The following is a 12,493-nucleotide window of genomic DNA, read 5'->3' as shown; positions in this document are numbered from 1 at the left end:
TGACAACAAGGGCCGTCTTGGCAGTTCTCTGAATCTAAAGTGTCACTTTCAAGGTGACATGCAGGATGATCACAATAAATTTTTCACTCAAAGATCACAAACGATTCTGACATCGACATTGATCGGCTTTCTACAAACTATAATAAAACGCAAACTTGGATCCACATATAAAACAACCATACTTATATTAACAACCATTGATAAACTCTGTTAGCCTCCCTAGGAGCAATACATATATGTAGCAGAGTTATTGAGCCATTCTAATTCTAGAGCATACATAAAGTTAATACGATATATAAACACCATCACCCTAACAAATGATTCATATAACATGAGTTCATAGTAGGATGCAGTCACCACTAGTTCTGAGGCTTACCTAAAATGCAGCAGCCATTTCACCTGTACGAGTATGGACATTCCAGAACACTTTTGAAGCATCATCAGACTTTCCAGAGTCGAGAGCAACAGCAGCAAATATTGCACGGAAAGCACCACAGACTATGGCAGGAGTGGTAGAATTGGTATTGAGAGAGACTCTGACTATTTTGTGCAATCCCAACCGCATCCCATCCACAGCACATGAGGACTCCACATTACATGCCTCTGCTATCACACGATTTAGAGTTTTTGAAGAAATATCCATATCATTTAGAAGATACCTAAAGGACACAGATGTTTCTATGATGCTCGTGCCTAGAATGCTTAGTGCTCGGTTGTTCTCCTCAGAAAATGAAGCATGGGTCATTGCACGTCGAAGAAGATCAATGCGATGAAAAGTATAGCTGAAATAAAAGAATTCAACCACTATAACTATTCCATGAACAATATGGAACTAATAATATAGAAAGAAAACTCAAATGACAACAGAGTACACGTTTTTGAGCTAGCATACAGTTATTGATGATTGAGGGTTCATCCCATCAGTTTCTTATCAATCATCACATATTCTCCTCTCAATTCAAGAAACCTTACACTGACAAGCTCAGATTGTTTCTAGAAAAAACAAGAGTAATCCCATGACTATATTTTTCCTTACGGATAAATCACAAAAGATGGTCAAAGAAGGTAATGTGAATAGTGTAAAAGTCTTTATGGTACAATAAAAGAAAAACGGAGGAAGTATATCATATCATATCATTTTATAATATATCTTCACACTTTGAACCAGAAAATGAGAAAACGGATCCCAGTTCGGCTTTATATATCCATGAGAGGTGATGAACAAGAACAATTAAACATTGATGAGCTTGATGGAAAATGGATAGAACCAAAACTTCCACGTCTATAGCTCACCATGGGGGTCAAGGGAATGGGTTATGCAATCACCACACAGGCTTCAGGTCATCCTCAAGCCACCCAAAGTATGAATTGTAATTCCCCAGGAGCCCGACAAGGCGACAAGCCCACAAAGAAAATGAGATGGAGGAACAACAAGAGGCTGAGAAATAGACCAGAGGAGGAAGGACAGCTGGACAGCTACCACAGGTTATAAGTTATGATCACTTGAGTTCATGTCCTTAGTGATTTAGCTACATATCTGCTTGGTTTTAAGGCACTAAGAAACCTGCAACAAAACTAAAAAAATCATCGCTAAATTGTGGAATATACAACACTGCAATTCACCAATCTCATTCTCCTTTAACCGGATTCCCAGAAGGCCCAACTACATTTCAAGAGATAGACAACATTTCAAAAGGTCCATCAAGTTCTTAGCTCTACTTGCACAAAAAGAAATCTTAAATCTCCTTAGTTAAGTATTTAACAAGATGAACATTACTTAAAAAATTAACAGCGAAGACACAAATTGTTTATTTGTTTTATACTACTCAGACTTCAGAAAATTTTCAAGAAAATCCAAATCTAAGGCTCGGATACGAGGCTATATGATTTAAACAAGTCGTGCAAGTATCATACATCACATTTAATCCCACCCACCCTAACATCAACATCAATGGAAATTTAAGCAACAATAAACTATTCTAAAGTAACATATTTATTTGTTTATAAGATACATATTTTTTAAAAAAAATTGCATTGCTGAAAACAACAGCAAGCAAAAAATTGGACTAATTACAATAACAATCGTACTTTAGTAATCAAACTATCTTTAATTTCTTGTTCATCTTCACTAGTTGGTTAGTCATGTCCGGTCATAGCGGGTCAATTAGTTGGTTAGTTATATTTGGTCGGGTCAATTTTTGACACCTCAAATTTTTTACAATCACCCATCAACATTAAAAGTATGGTTGAGCAAATGATATAAAGAATCATGCTTTAGCAATCAATAATATTCATTTCTTTCTCATCCTAATCAATTTCTTCAATAACTTCACTAAAAAGTCAAAATTAAAATAGATAGTTAGAGAGAGTACTTAATCTGCTTCTGGAGGGTTTCAAGTGCAGTAGAGAAGGGAGATTTTGTTGTGATTAAATGCTTCTTGCTCACCACTTCATCAATCTGCGGTTAAAATTTAAACAAAGTAAAGTAATTAACTTTAAAGATATTAAGTTCATAATATTTCAGGGGTTTAAGTGATAATTAAACCTGGAAAGCAGCGGAAATAGAGACTATCATAATCAGAGTGAGGATTGCAAAACAAACTGCTATTCGACGGTCCATTTTCCGATCAGAGTGAAGAATCCAACTTCTTTACAGAGAGACTTTAATTTTATGTGCAGTGAAAACCTAATGCTTCTAACTTTACCTTCCGCTTGTGCTCCACCAAAAAAAAAAAAAAGAAAAAAAAAATTCTATGGTAACCCTTCAAATTTCAATTTTTTACGTTGTGCCCCTTCATTTAGAACTTTTCATATTGTAATCCCAAACTACTTTTAGTATCTATACGTTAACCTTGCCGTTATCCCACTGTTAACAAGTTTCGTTAGTGGGGCCCAGTCTTCACTTATTAGTATTTTTTATCGATTTGTGTGTTAAAAATTGTTCCATGAAGGGTTTTGGGGCTATTTTGTCTCTTAAGGGTCCAAATTGAGCTTAGATTTGGGAATAAAACGTAAACGCCTCGTTTTGCGTATTAAAAAATGTCTTGATTTGCGTGTTTACGTTTTTAATATGCAAAACGAGGCATTTTACGTTTTTGTTTCCCAAACCTGAGCTCAATTTGGAATCTTTAGGACCAAATTAGCCCTAAAACTTTTAATGGAACAATTTCTAACACGCAAATCGATAAAAAAATATTAATAAGTGAAGAGTAGGCCCTACTAACGGAATTTGTTAACGGCGAGATAACGACAAGTTACCGACACTAAATGTATTTTGGGGTTACAGTATGGAAAGTTCTAAATAAATGAGCACAACGTAAAAAAGTGAAATTTAAAGTATTACTATATAGAAAAACCCAAAAAAAAAATCACTTTCCGTGAAAGAAGTCTACACCTACGAAGTATTTAGGAATAGGACGTACAAGGTAAAGATGGTGGGTCGTGGGTGATTGAGTTTTACTCCGTATGTCACTTTGTGTATTTGGGTCAAGTCTGGTAAATACGTGTCAAGTTAATGTCAAAAATTTTAAATAATAGTGGCCCAAAGAATTGCCATTTTACGTGTAATCTTATTGTGCTTGTGTGCCAAAGCTAAGTTTTATTACTAACTTTGTAGTTTTATCTATAATAATGTTCGTCATGTCGAACCTTATCGTGATTTTAAAAAAAAAAATGAACTCCCCTAGTCCCCTATCAAATACTCGTAGTTCCTTTTTTATGTTGGACCGACCAAATCCAATGTCCCTTATTTTTTCTTCAAAATGTCATCTTTATTATTAAAGGCTTAGAGTGAATATTTACTTAAATTTAATACGAAATATGTTACCTCGTATTATTTTGAGGTTATATCATAAACAGTATTTATTACAGAGTACTTTGAGATTATATCAGGAATCCCATTGCCTGTTGACTAAGAAAAAACATCTATACCCAGAATTTCTCCAAAAAACCAATAAAAGAAACAAATTATTCTAAGAAAAAATCTATAACTATGGGGAATATTTACAAAGGTTTCCATCTGGACAGAGATTATGAGGGCAGTATGAGGAACAGTTTATGTTCTCTACTGTATCAGAAGACTGAAGTTTCCCTGTATGAGAAAAATCCGTGAAAGAAAACATATACAAACCATTTACTTTTTTTTTTCCTCCTTTTTTTGGGTTATCAAGGTAATCTAACACCCTTTATCAACATCTAAACCTCCAAAACCTACAGCTACACCCCAAATCATACCAACCCCTAACCAAAAAAACTCGCGCATTCCTACCATATTCAAGCAATGTGGTATATCCATTTTGTGGAGTCCTCGGTGTCTCGCTGTCCTTCCTATCACTCAGAAATCAAGCAACATCTTAAGCATAGCTCTCGAAAGAGACTTCGGTTTGTAGATTGCACTCAGGCGGCTTCCCATTCGAAGCATATGCCAAACCTTGAAGCAGTCCCATCACATGCTTTGTGTCATTCAAATAGTACTTGGCTTTGCTTGGTTTTTGACCAACGGTGCATGCAAAAATCTCAGGCACAATACCCAAAGATGGCGAAGAAGCTTTGCTCAATATACTCTCAAACATGTCTTCATCTGACAAATCATCGCCTATACACAAAAGGAAATCTGGTGGCTGTCCATCACTTGTCAGTTCTGATAGCACTCTCTCTGCCACCAAACCTTTGCTAACACCCTGCAAGTTTCAACCGAAAACTGATGTTAGCTGCTAATATTGAAGCTTGATGGAGGACACCCAAGTTATGACTTAAACCGATCAAAGTTTTCAAGCAGCAATACTTCAATGAAAGATCAGAACTTACGTGTTTCCAAAATAATTTACTCATATTTCAGGAGCCCCAAGAAACTTGGATGGCTGATGTTACATTACAGTAAAGATATTGCTGGGCAGAAAACTGTGCTCGTATTCTCTCTATATGTTTATAATCTGTTCATTTATGACTCGGATTTTTTATTCCATAAAACTTGTAATATCAGGAATACCAATGCAATACTAAGTGATTGAATATCTATGCAATAACCCTTATAAGTCAATTATGAAGTACAATACATTCTTTTTTTAACCTTATCTGATGAGTACTTATCAACGGACTTTACCATTCCCCAAATGTTAACATATTTTAAATGACTACAAATTCAATTCCTTTTTTTAAAGGGTATCATTCCCTTATTTCTATGTATACGTACAATGTGCATACTCTTTACCTCATTTATCTATAAATTATAGAAATTTATTTGTAATGTCTATGAAATGACAGACTAGCAGATACACTTTCCACACAAGAATAGGGTATGATGGTGCATACCTGTGGCTTAACTTCAACAATATTGTGTCCCCTGGTAACAACAACAGGTTCATTAGCAAGGACATTTTCTAGATGATCCAACAATTCTTTGGCCTGACATGAACCAAAATCAGGGTCTGCGTCTTGATGATGCCATACTACAGCACTCTCCTTGCTCTCAATGGTAGATCCGTCTGTAGCCTCTGTATAAAGCTGCATCACAGGTTCCGCAATTTTTTTCCAGTCATTGTCAGCAGTAACCGGGCTTATCTCCCAATCACAGTTTTGGTTCCACCTACAATACCATCAGAAGAAATCAGAAAAAAAATATAGCAATTGACTTGTGTAAATACCTTGGTAGGTACACAACAGTTGGGGAGTAATATGTGGTTCAGTAAACATAGATTACATGGACCTGATACTACACTGAAACAGCACATTTTGGGCCAAATTTAAAATTAGCTTGTCTATTCCAGGTTAGGTTTTCAAATGCATCAAGCAGCTTGTCTATGGTGAATGAAGAGTCCATGTTATATAAAATCAAACATAATTTTAGGGTAAAATCCGATAAGAGGAAAGATTATCACAATTTAACAGAATCAACAAAATTAAGATGAAATATAGAAGGCAATTAGCATACCTTAAGAAGTATCCATGTTCAGCAGCTATTCCCAACTTTTCACAAGGGGATAACCATTCACTCAAAGGACCACGTCCCCTACCACTAACAATGAATACGGTATTTTTTGGGTCATCGCAAAGGTTGTTCAGAATAGATATTAGCTCAGGGCTAGGGGTTTTGACAATGGACATATCAGAGACAACAGTTCCATCATAATCCAAAAAAATTGCCCTTCTTTTCGTTTTCTTGTATGCAGAAACTACGTATTCAACTGAGAGCTTTCTGAAGGACGGAGAGAGAGCAAGAATCCTAAAACTCAACCCAAAACCGATTCCCCAGCAACGTTTGTTATAGTGCTCCTTACACGCCCGCTCCAAATCCTGCACAAAACTGCGAGACCAGTAGGCCACATCATGAGAGCTAACGTAGCGGTAATGCTTCTCATGTCTCAACTGCTTTTCTAACTCAGACATACTAATAGCCATTTTCATCGCATCTGCAACAGCTTCAATGTTCCATGGATTGACCCTGATAGCACCACTAAGAGATGGAGAGCAACCAACGAACTCTGAGACAACCAGCATACTTGAACGAGCTTCTCCTGCGGTAACTCCCATTGCCTCATCAATTTTAGGAGATCCTTGCCTGCAAATGATGTATTTATATGGGGTTAGGTTCAACCCATCCCTCACCGCATTCACAATGCAGCATTCTGCCATTGCATAATAAGCTGTTTTTTCATAAAGAGGCATTGGTCGATCAATCAAGATGACAGGTTCATATCCTGGAAAACCATATTTCATGTTAATCCTTCTGGTTATTTCATAAGTCTCTGACTTTGCTTCTTGAACATCCTTCCCTGTACTTCTAGCAGGGTTCACTATTTGGACCACGACGAGTTTTCCCTGCAAATCAGGATGCTGGTGCAATAGGTGCTCAGCAGCCAGTAATTTGAGACTGATTCCTTTAAAGATATCCATGTCATCAACACCGAGAATTATCTTTTTATTTTCAAATTGCTTCTGTATCTCTTTGACTTTAGCAGATGCAGAAGGATGGTTCATTGCAACTTCAAGGCGACGAAGCTGCAATCCCACAGGTAAAATCTTAACATACACTGTTCGGCCAAAATAATCAATCCCAAGATATCCTCGCTTGGACTCATAGTCCAAGCCGAGCAGTCTGCTACAACATGAGAGAAAATGCCGAGCATAGTCAAACGTATGAAAGCCAACTAAATCTGAGTTCAGAAATGCTTTCAAGATTTCATCCCTTACAGGCAAAGTCCGATAAATTTCTGATGAAGGAAATGGACTATGGAGAAAGAACCCCAACTTAACCCTGTAAAACCGCCTTCTTAAGAATGTGGGTAGCAATATGAGATGGTAGTCATGAACCCACACAAGGTCATCCTCTGGGTTTAGTATCTCCACGACCTTGTCAGCAAATTTCTTGTTGGCTGAAACATAGGCTTGCCATAGCCCCCGATCAAAACGAGACCCGTGATCAGGGGACATAGGTAGCATGTAATGAAAGAGAGGCCAAAGATATTGCTTGCAAAACCCATGATAGAATTTCTTTTGCAAATCTGCTGGGAGAAATGTTGGCACACAATGAAAATTTTCAAGCAAAATTTGGGCAACTTCCTCTTGCTCTCTGACGTCAACATCCACTTTCAATGACCCCACATAAAATACTTCACTTTCAGTTGAAAATCCATCTTTCAGATGCAAGTAAAGTGAATCTTCATCTAAACTGAAGCTCCATTTACCAGATTTAGCATCCTTTTGAGCATTTATTGGGAGAAAATTTGCTACTACAATTTTTCTGTCACGATATCCCGATGTGGAAGCATCTGAAATAGAATCTTTACTTCTACTTGAGTCTGCATCAGGTATAACACCAGGGACCGTCATCACCTTAGGAAGATTTCTGGGAGTCGGAGGTAAATCCAGATACCCTCCAGCTGCTAAGTCCAGGAAGCTTGCATATGATCTTGATGCCATGACTACAAAATGCAAATAAGATAACATAAGTTCAAAACAAAATCTAAATTTACAAGAGCATAATTACAAAAAAGATCATGAACAATTACATGTGCTTATGATTAGTATCAAAGACAGTATAGGTGCCACACTGGAACTCAAGAATAATGTAGTTGCAAAGAAATTTATGACTCTAACTAGACTTCATTTTTTAAAACAATATCAACATAACAAACCACGTGCGCCGACTAAAAATCTAAGATCGGATCAATTGATCTCTGCAGAAGCATTATTCCCTCAAAGTTAAGCAAACATTACCAATTATATGCTTTTCTCGATAGAGTGACTCCGTCACACCCCACAGCACAATTCAAAGGAGACAAAGAATCTTTGAAACTGCTAAAGATATAGCAAGAATCATTAAGTGAGTGATCCAGGCCAAAAGATCTTCTTTAAAGGTAGTTAAAACATAGCAATCATTGTTGACATTACAGGAAAAACATGTTCTTTGATTGTCCAATATTCAGAAATATGCGAATGCATAGAACTCCTCCTATCCTTAGTACCATGATATGATTTAAAGAATGAAACAAATAAAAAGATACCTATGCATGCAAAATGAGTCCAATAAACTGCAATTTGTTATACAAAATTACATTTGTTAGATTTGATTAAGACTTAGTTACTATTACCTTTTAAGAGGAGCCAATCAAAAACAGATTCTTGCAATTGGCACCAACATTATTAGTGAAATGTGAAGTAGCACAATCAGATCAATACACCAAAACTGAACTGATGTATCTAAGGAACATAAATGAAAATAGAGTAATTTTGAAAAGTATTACGGGGCTGAAACAATTTTACACAGTACAATACATGCTTATATTTTCTTTACTTCACATATAAAGAAAATCTACGGCATCAACTTCAGCATCACAAGTTGAACATCAAAGAAGTAATTAGTAAAGAGAAATTAATGCACAATTGCACCGCAAATGGATTTTTATTATATATTTGGTATAATGTTTTTGAACTAGGATCAGATAAACAGCAAGAATTACAATTTTAAAAAATTAAAAAATAATTAAAAAATAAAAAAATAAAAAAATAAAAAAAAATAAAAAAAAGAAGAAGAAGAAGAAGAAGATTTGAGGGCTAACTCAAATATCACAAAAAGAGAATCCTTTCAAGTTATTCCATTCAAGCATCACAATCAGAAAAGAACCAGAAAATGAACAAGGGGAACATGGGCTATCCAAACAAAAGTACTTTGCACTTTACTAAAATTCAGACAGGAAACAAGCAAACTACAGTAGCAGACTTGCAAATGAAGATACTTGAAAACTCAGGTTACAAAGATTATCCTATTTCAGAAAGGGATACCTCAAAATCACCAAAACAACAATTGATCTACCCAAAACATGTATTATAAGTGCAACTCTTATCCTTCACAACTGACAATCCAAGCTCATTAGTTAACTCCAAAGACAGGCCACAAAAGCCATTTTTTCCAATCAAAAATCATTAAAGCATCTTCCTTTCATCCTTATCCTCACTCGCTGTCAACCTATACTCGCATAGGTTGCACAACACATTTTCGTTAAATGACTATAATGAAGGCCTCCTATCTTTCATCCTTATCCTACTTTGAGGAATATTCATACAAAAATGCAGTCAGTAAACTAGTTGTGCACATGAAACTTATAATAAATAGAGACACGGCAGACACCTGTCTGCGATGCACAACTTATAGCATTGATTTTGTCTTGCATCACCTTAGAACTTGTTAGCAAGTCCGCATTTTTTCCTAACAAATAGACAAATCATTTCTATACACAGCATACAACCAGACAAACCATCCATTTCCACCACAACAAAATGATATAATTAAATAGAAAAATAAAAATTGTTTCTAAATTTCTTATAAATAAAAGACATTAGTCTCTTTCATAGCATTCAAACAAATGAATTAGTTTAACAAATCCAACAGATGAAACGAAACCGGTTTCGAAAACCCAAAAGGGCAGCTTCATTATCATTAGATTATTTACCTGTTCTCTCACTAGTAACAGATCTCTTGGCAACCATATCCAAATATCTAATAACAAAGATTTTGTGGATATACTAAGCTGATTCTAGCTTTTTCTAACCCTTACCTACTACTATTAATTATAGAAACAGGATACATATATAAAGGGGTGATCTTTATTATTACTTCTACCAAAAGTATACAGAAAATAATAACAATAGGAAATTAAAAAAAAGTCGGCATTACTATCATAATGTACATTATCCAAAAGTTGGATCTTAGTCAAGCTCTATCTTCTTCCTACCTAAAAAATCCCAAAAGTTATAAACATTATAAAATTAACTTTTCCTTTTTTTTTTTTTTCCTTTTTTGCTGCAAAAAACTAATACAGAAGTACAAACCTTGTTCAAGTTCCTAATTCTACCCCACCCCTAAATAAATTTTTTAAAAAAAAATAAATAAATAAATAAAAAGGACTACTAAGGACTAGATATTTCTTTTTACTTTTTTGTACAGGAGCACAAAGGATCATTAGATAGACATAGACGGGATTTGATCTTAGGTCTTCGAAACCACGGACAAGAGCTAGATATGAAAAAACAACAGCAAATAAAGAAACAAAATGACATTGTGCATTTAAGAGTTCTAATATACTTGAAAACACATCAAACAATTTTTATTAATTTTCAGTTTACATAAGAAAATTACCCCAGAAAAAATCAAGAAACAAAAAATCATGCAAACAAATAAAAACTTAGCAAACAGAAATGATTCAAGGACATGATATAACTGGGTATTTCAAGAAAAACAGAAGTTTAAAAAAATGGGGTTACCTGAAAATGATCCGAAAATGGAGCTTGAATTAGCTGAAGCAATATAAACAAGCGATTACCTTTCATCAATTTCTACACAAAATTTTAAAAATTAAGAAGATTGCTGAAGACAGAGAGAAAGGAGGTGAGAGAAAGTGAAGATCTTTGTCAATTTATACTCCGTATATAAAATAAAAATGGAATACCAAAGATCAAATTTAAATTTAAATGGGGTTTGGTTACTTTTTGATAAGAAGAACAGAAATCCACTGAGAAAAATAATTAGGGATTAGTCTAATAAAGAAAATAAAATAAAATAAAGGAAAAAAAAAACAACTTAATGGATAAAGATTGAAGAAAAAGAAACAGAGTAATGAGATAAGTGTGTGTATATATAATGAAAGTGTGTTAGGTTGAAAATGGGTATTTTATTTTTTAATTAAAAATAAATAAAATTATTGTTTTGTGGTTCTCTTTAAGTAGAAGTATAACACTATTAGAATAATAATAAATAAATTTCAAGTTAGAAATTCTAATTTGGTTCGGATGATATCTCGGATCATAACGTGTCTTGTTTTCGGCGATTGACGGATTTTTTTTTTTTTTTGGAAAAATAGAAATAGAGGAGAGGGAAGGTTGCGTTTGGAATTACAAAATTCAATTGAATGAAGGCTAAAATGGGATATGGATGAGAGGGAGAAAGTCAAAAAGGATAAAATCAAACATATTTTCAGAAAATTTTAATTTAAAAGAAAATAATGTGGTTGAATCGTCTTATTTGGAAGGAATATTGGATTGGATAGAAGATGGAAGAGCGTTATATGGTCTAAATGGGTCCCACTTTAGTTAGATTGTGTCCCTTACGTTTTTATGTGTAGTTAATACTTCTACTACTTGTACCCACCATTACTCGTTTTTACAATGTATGCTTTGATTTTCAAAAAAATTTGTCCTCGTCTTTGTACTTTTATTACGAAAATGCCCTTTAAAGATAATGATCCTAGAGTCCTAGTTTGTTTTCCTAAAATGGCATTTTGATTTAGGATTGAAATAGCTTTAACTTAGAAGAGGAATGGTGATGTTAAGTGATTGTTCTCAACAAGTTGCAAGTTTGCATAAGACGACACGTTGGCTACTCTCAAATCTCACATGTATTTAGAAAATTGCTGTGAAAAGTTATAATTTTTTAAACTGGTTTCGATATTCGAGTCTTACATAATTATTTAACAAGTTTGGCAAACATTATCTTAGGCCTTATTTGGTTACAACATAAAATTGGGAAAGTGGAAATTCATGAAATTTGATTAATTGAGGAGTTGTTTGGTTGACACAAAAAAGTAAAAATGAGGGAAGTGGAAATTCATGGGAATTTCAACTTCCCACAAAATAAGGGAAGTAAATTACCTAGCACCCTCTAGGTCAATCAAAATTCATGGGATTTCTAAATTCCCACATTGTCAACCAAACAAATTTAGGAAATTCCTGGGAATTTCATTAGGGAAATAACTTTCCATAAAATGAAATTTTCTATGGGATTTAATTCTCATGTCAACTTCCAATTGAATCATTTACTCAGTTGCTTTTGTTACTACAATAATATTTTATTATTATTGTTGTTGTACTTTGGCTATTACTCTGTAATTTATTACTTCCTTCTTTTATTTTTATTTTTAGAAAGGATAAATTGAGAACACGAAAATAGTAGCATGAAAAGTGCTCAAATTCATGAGAAAGCGTCATATCATATTTGAACTTT

General features: G+C 34.5%; 2 protein-coding genes across 3 annotated transcripts; both read right to left on the bottom strand.

The window, feature by feature from the left end:
- Window positions 1-140: 140 nt before the first annotated feature.
- Window positions 141-2,884, bottom strand: LOC110686668 (protein NUCLEAR FUSION DEFECTIVE 2-like). The gene is made up of 3 exons (XM_021863278.1): window positions 2,546-2,884; window positions 2,373-2,458; window positions 141-782 (listed from the first exon to the last, which is right to left on the bottom strand). The coding sequence occupies exons 1-3, from the start codon at window positions 2,618-2,620 to the stop codon at window positions 377-379; spliced, it is 567 nt and encodes a 188-aa protein (XP_021718970.1). The 5' UTR covers window positions 2,621-2,884; the 3' UTR covers window positions 141-376.
- Window positions 2,885-4,151: 1,267 nt separating this feature from the next.
- LOC110686667 (probable alpha,alpha-trehalose-phosphate synthase [UDP-forming] 9) lies at window positions 4,152-11,097 on the bottom strand. Of its 2 annotated transcripts, none has more exons than XM_021863277.1 (4): window positions 10,759-11,097; window positions 5,930-7,919; window positions 5,311-5,584; window positions 4,152-4,679 (listed from the first exon to the last, which is right to left on the bottom strand). In XM_021863277.1, exons 2-4 carry the CDS (start codon window positions 7,915-7,917, stop codon window positions 4,353-4,355), a joined length of 2,589 nt encoding a protein of 862 aa, XP_021718969.1. In that variant the 5' UTR covers window positions 7,918-7,919; window positions 10,759-11,097; the 3' UTR covers window positions 4,152-4,352. The 2 variants fall into 2 exon arrangements, with proteins under 2 accessions (XP_021718969.1, XP_021718967.1); XM_021863275.1 differs by lacking the exon at window positions 10,759-11,097 and adding an exon at window positions 9,948-10,554.
- Between the last annotated feature and the right edge of the window lie 1,396 nt (window positions 11,098-12,493).

This window comes from Chenopodium quinoa, unplaced genomic scaffold (assembly GCF_001683475.1).
Source record: "Chenopodium quinoa cultivar QQ74 unplaced genomic scaffold, ASM168347v1, whole genome shotgun sequence".
Taxonomy (NCBI): Eukaryota; Viridiplantae; Streptophyta; class Magnoliopsida; order Caryophyllales; family Amaranthaceae; genus Chenopodium; species Chenopodium quinoa.
This window is presented reverse-complemented; position numbering and strand designations above follow the sequence as displayed.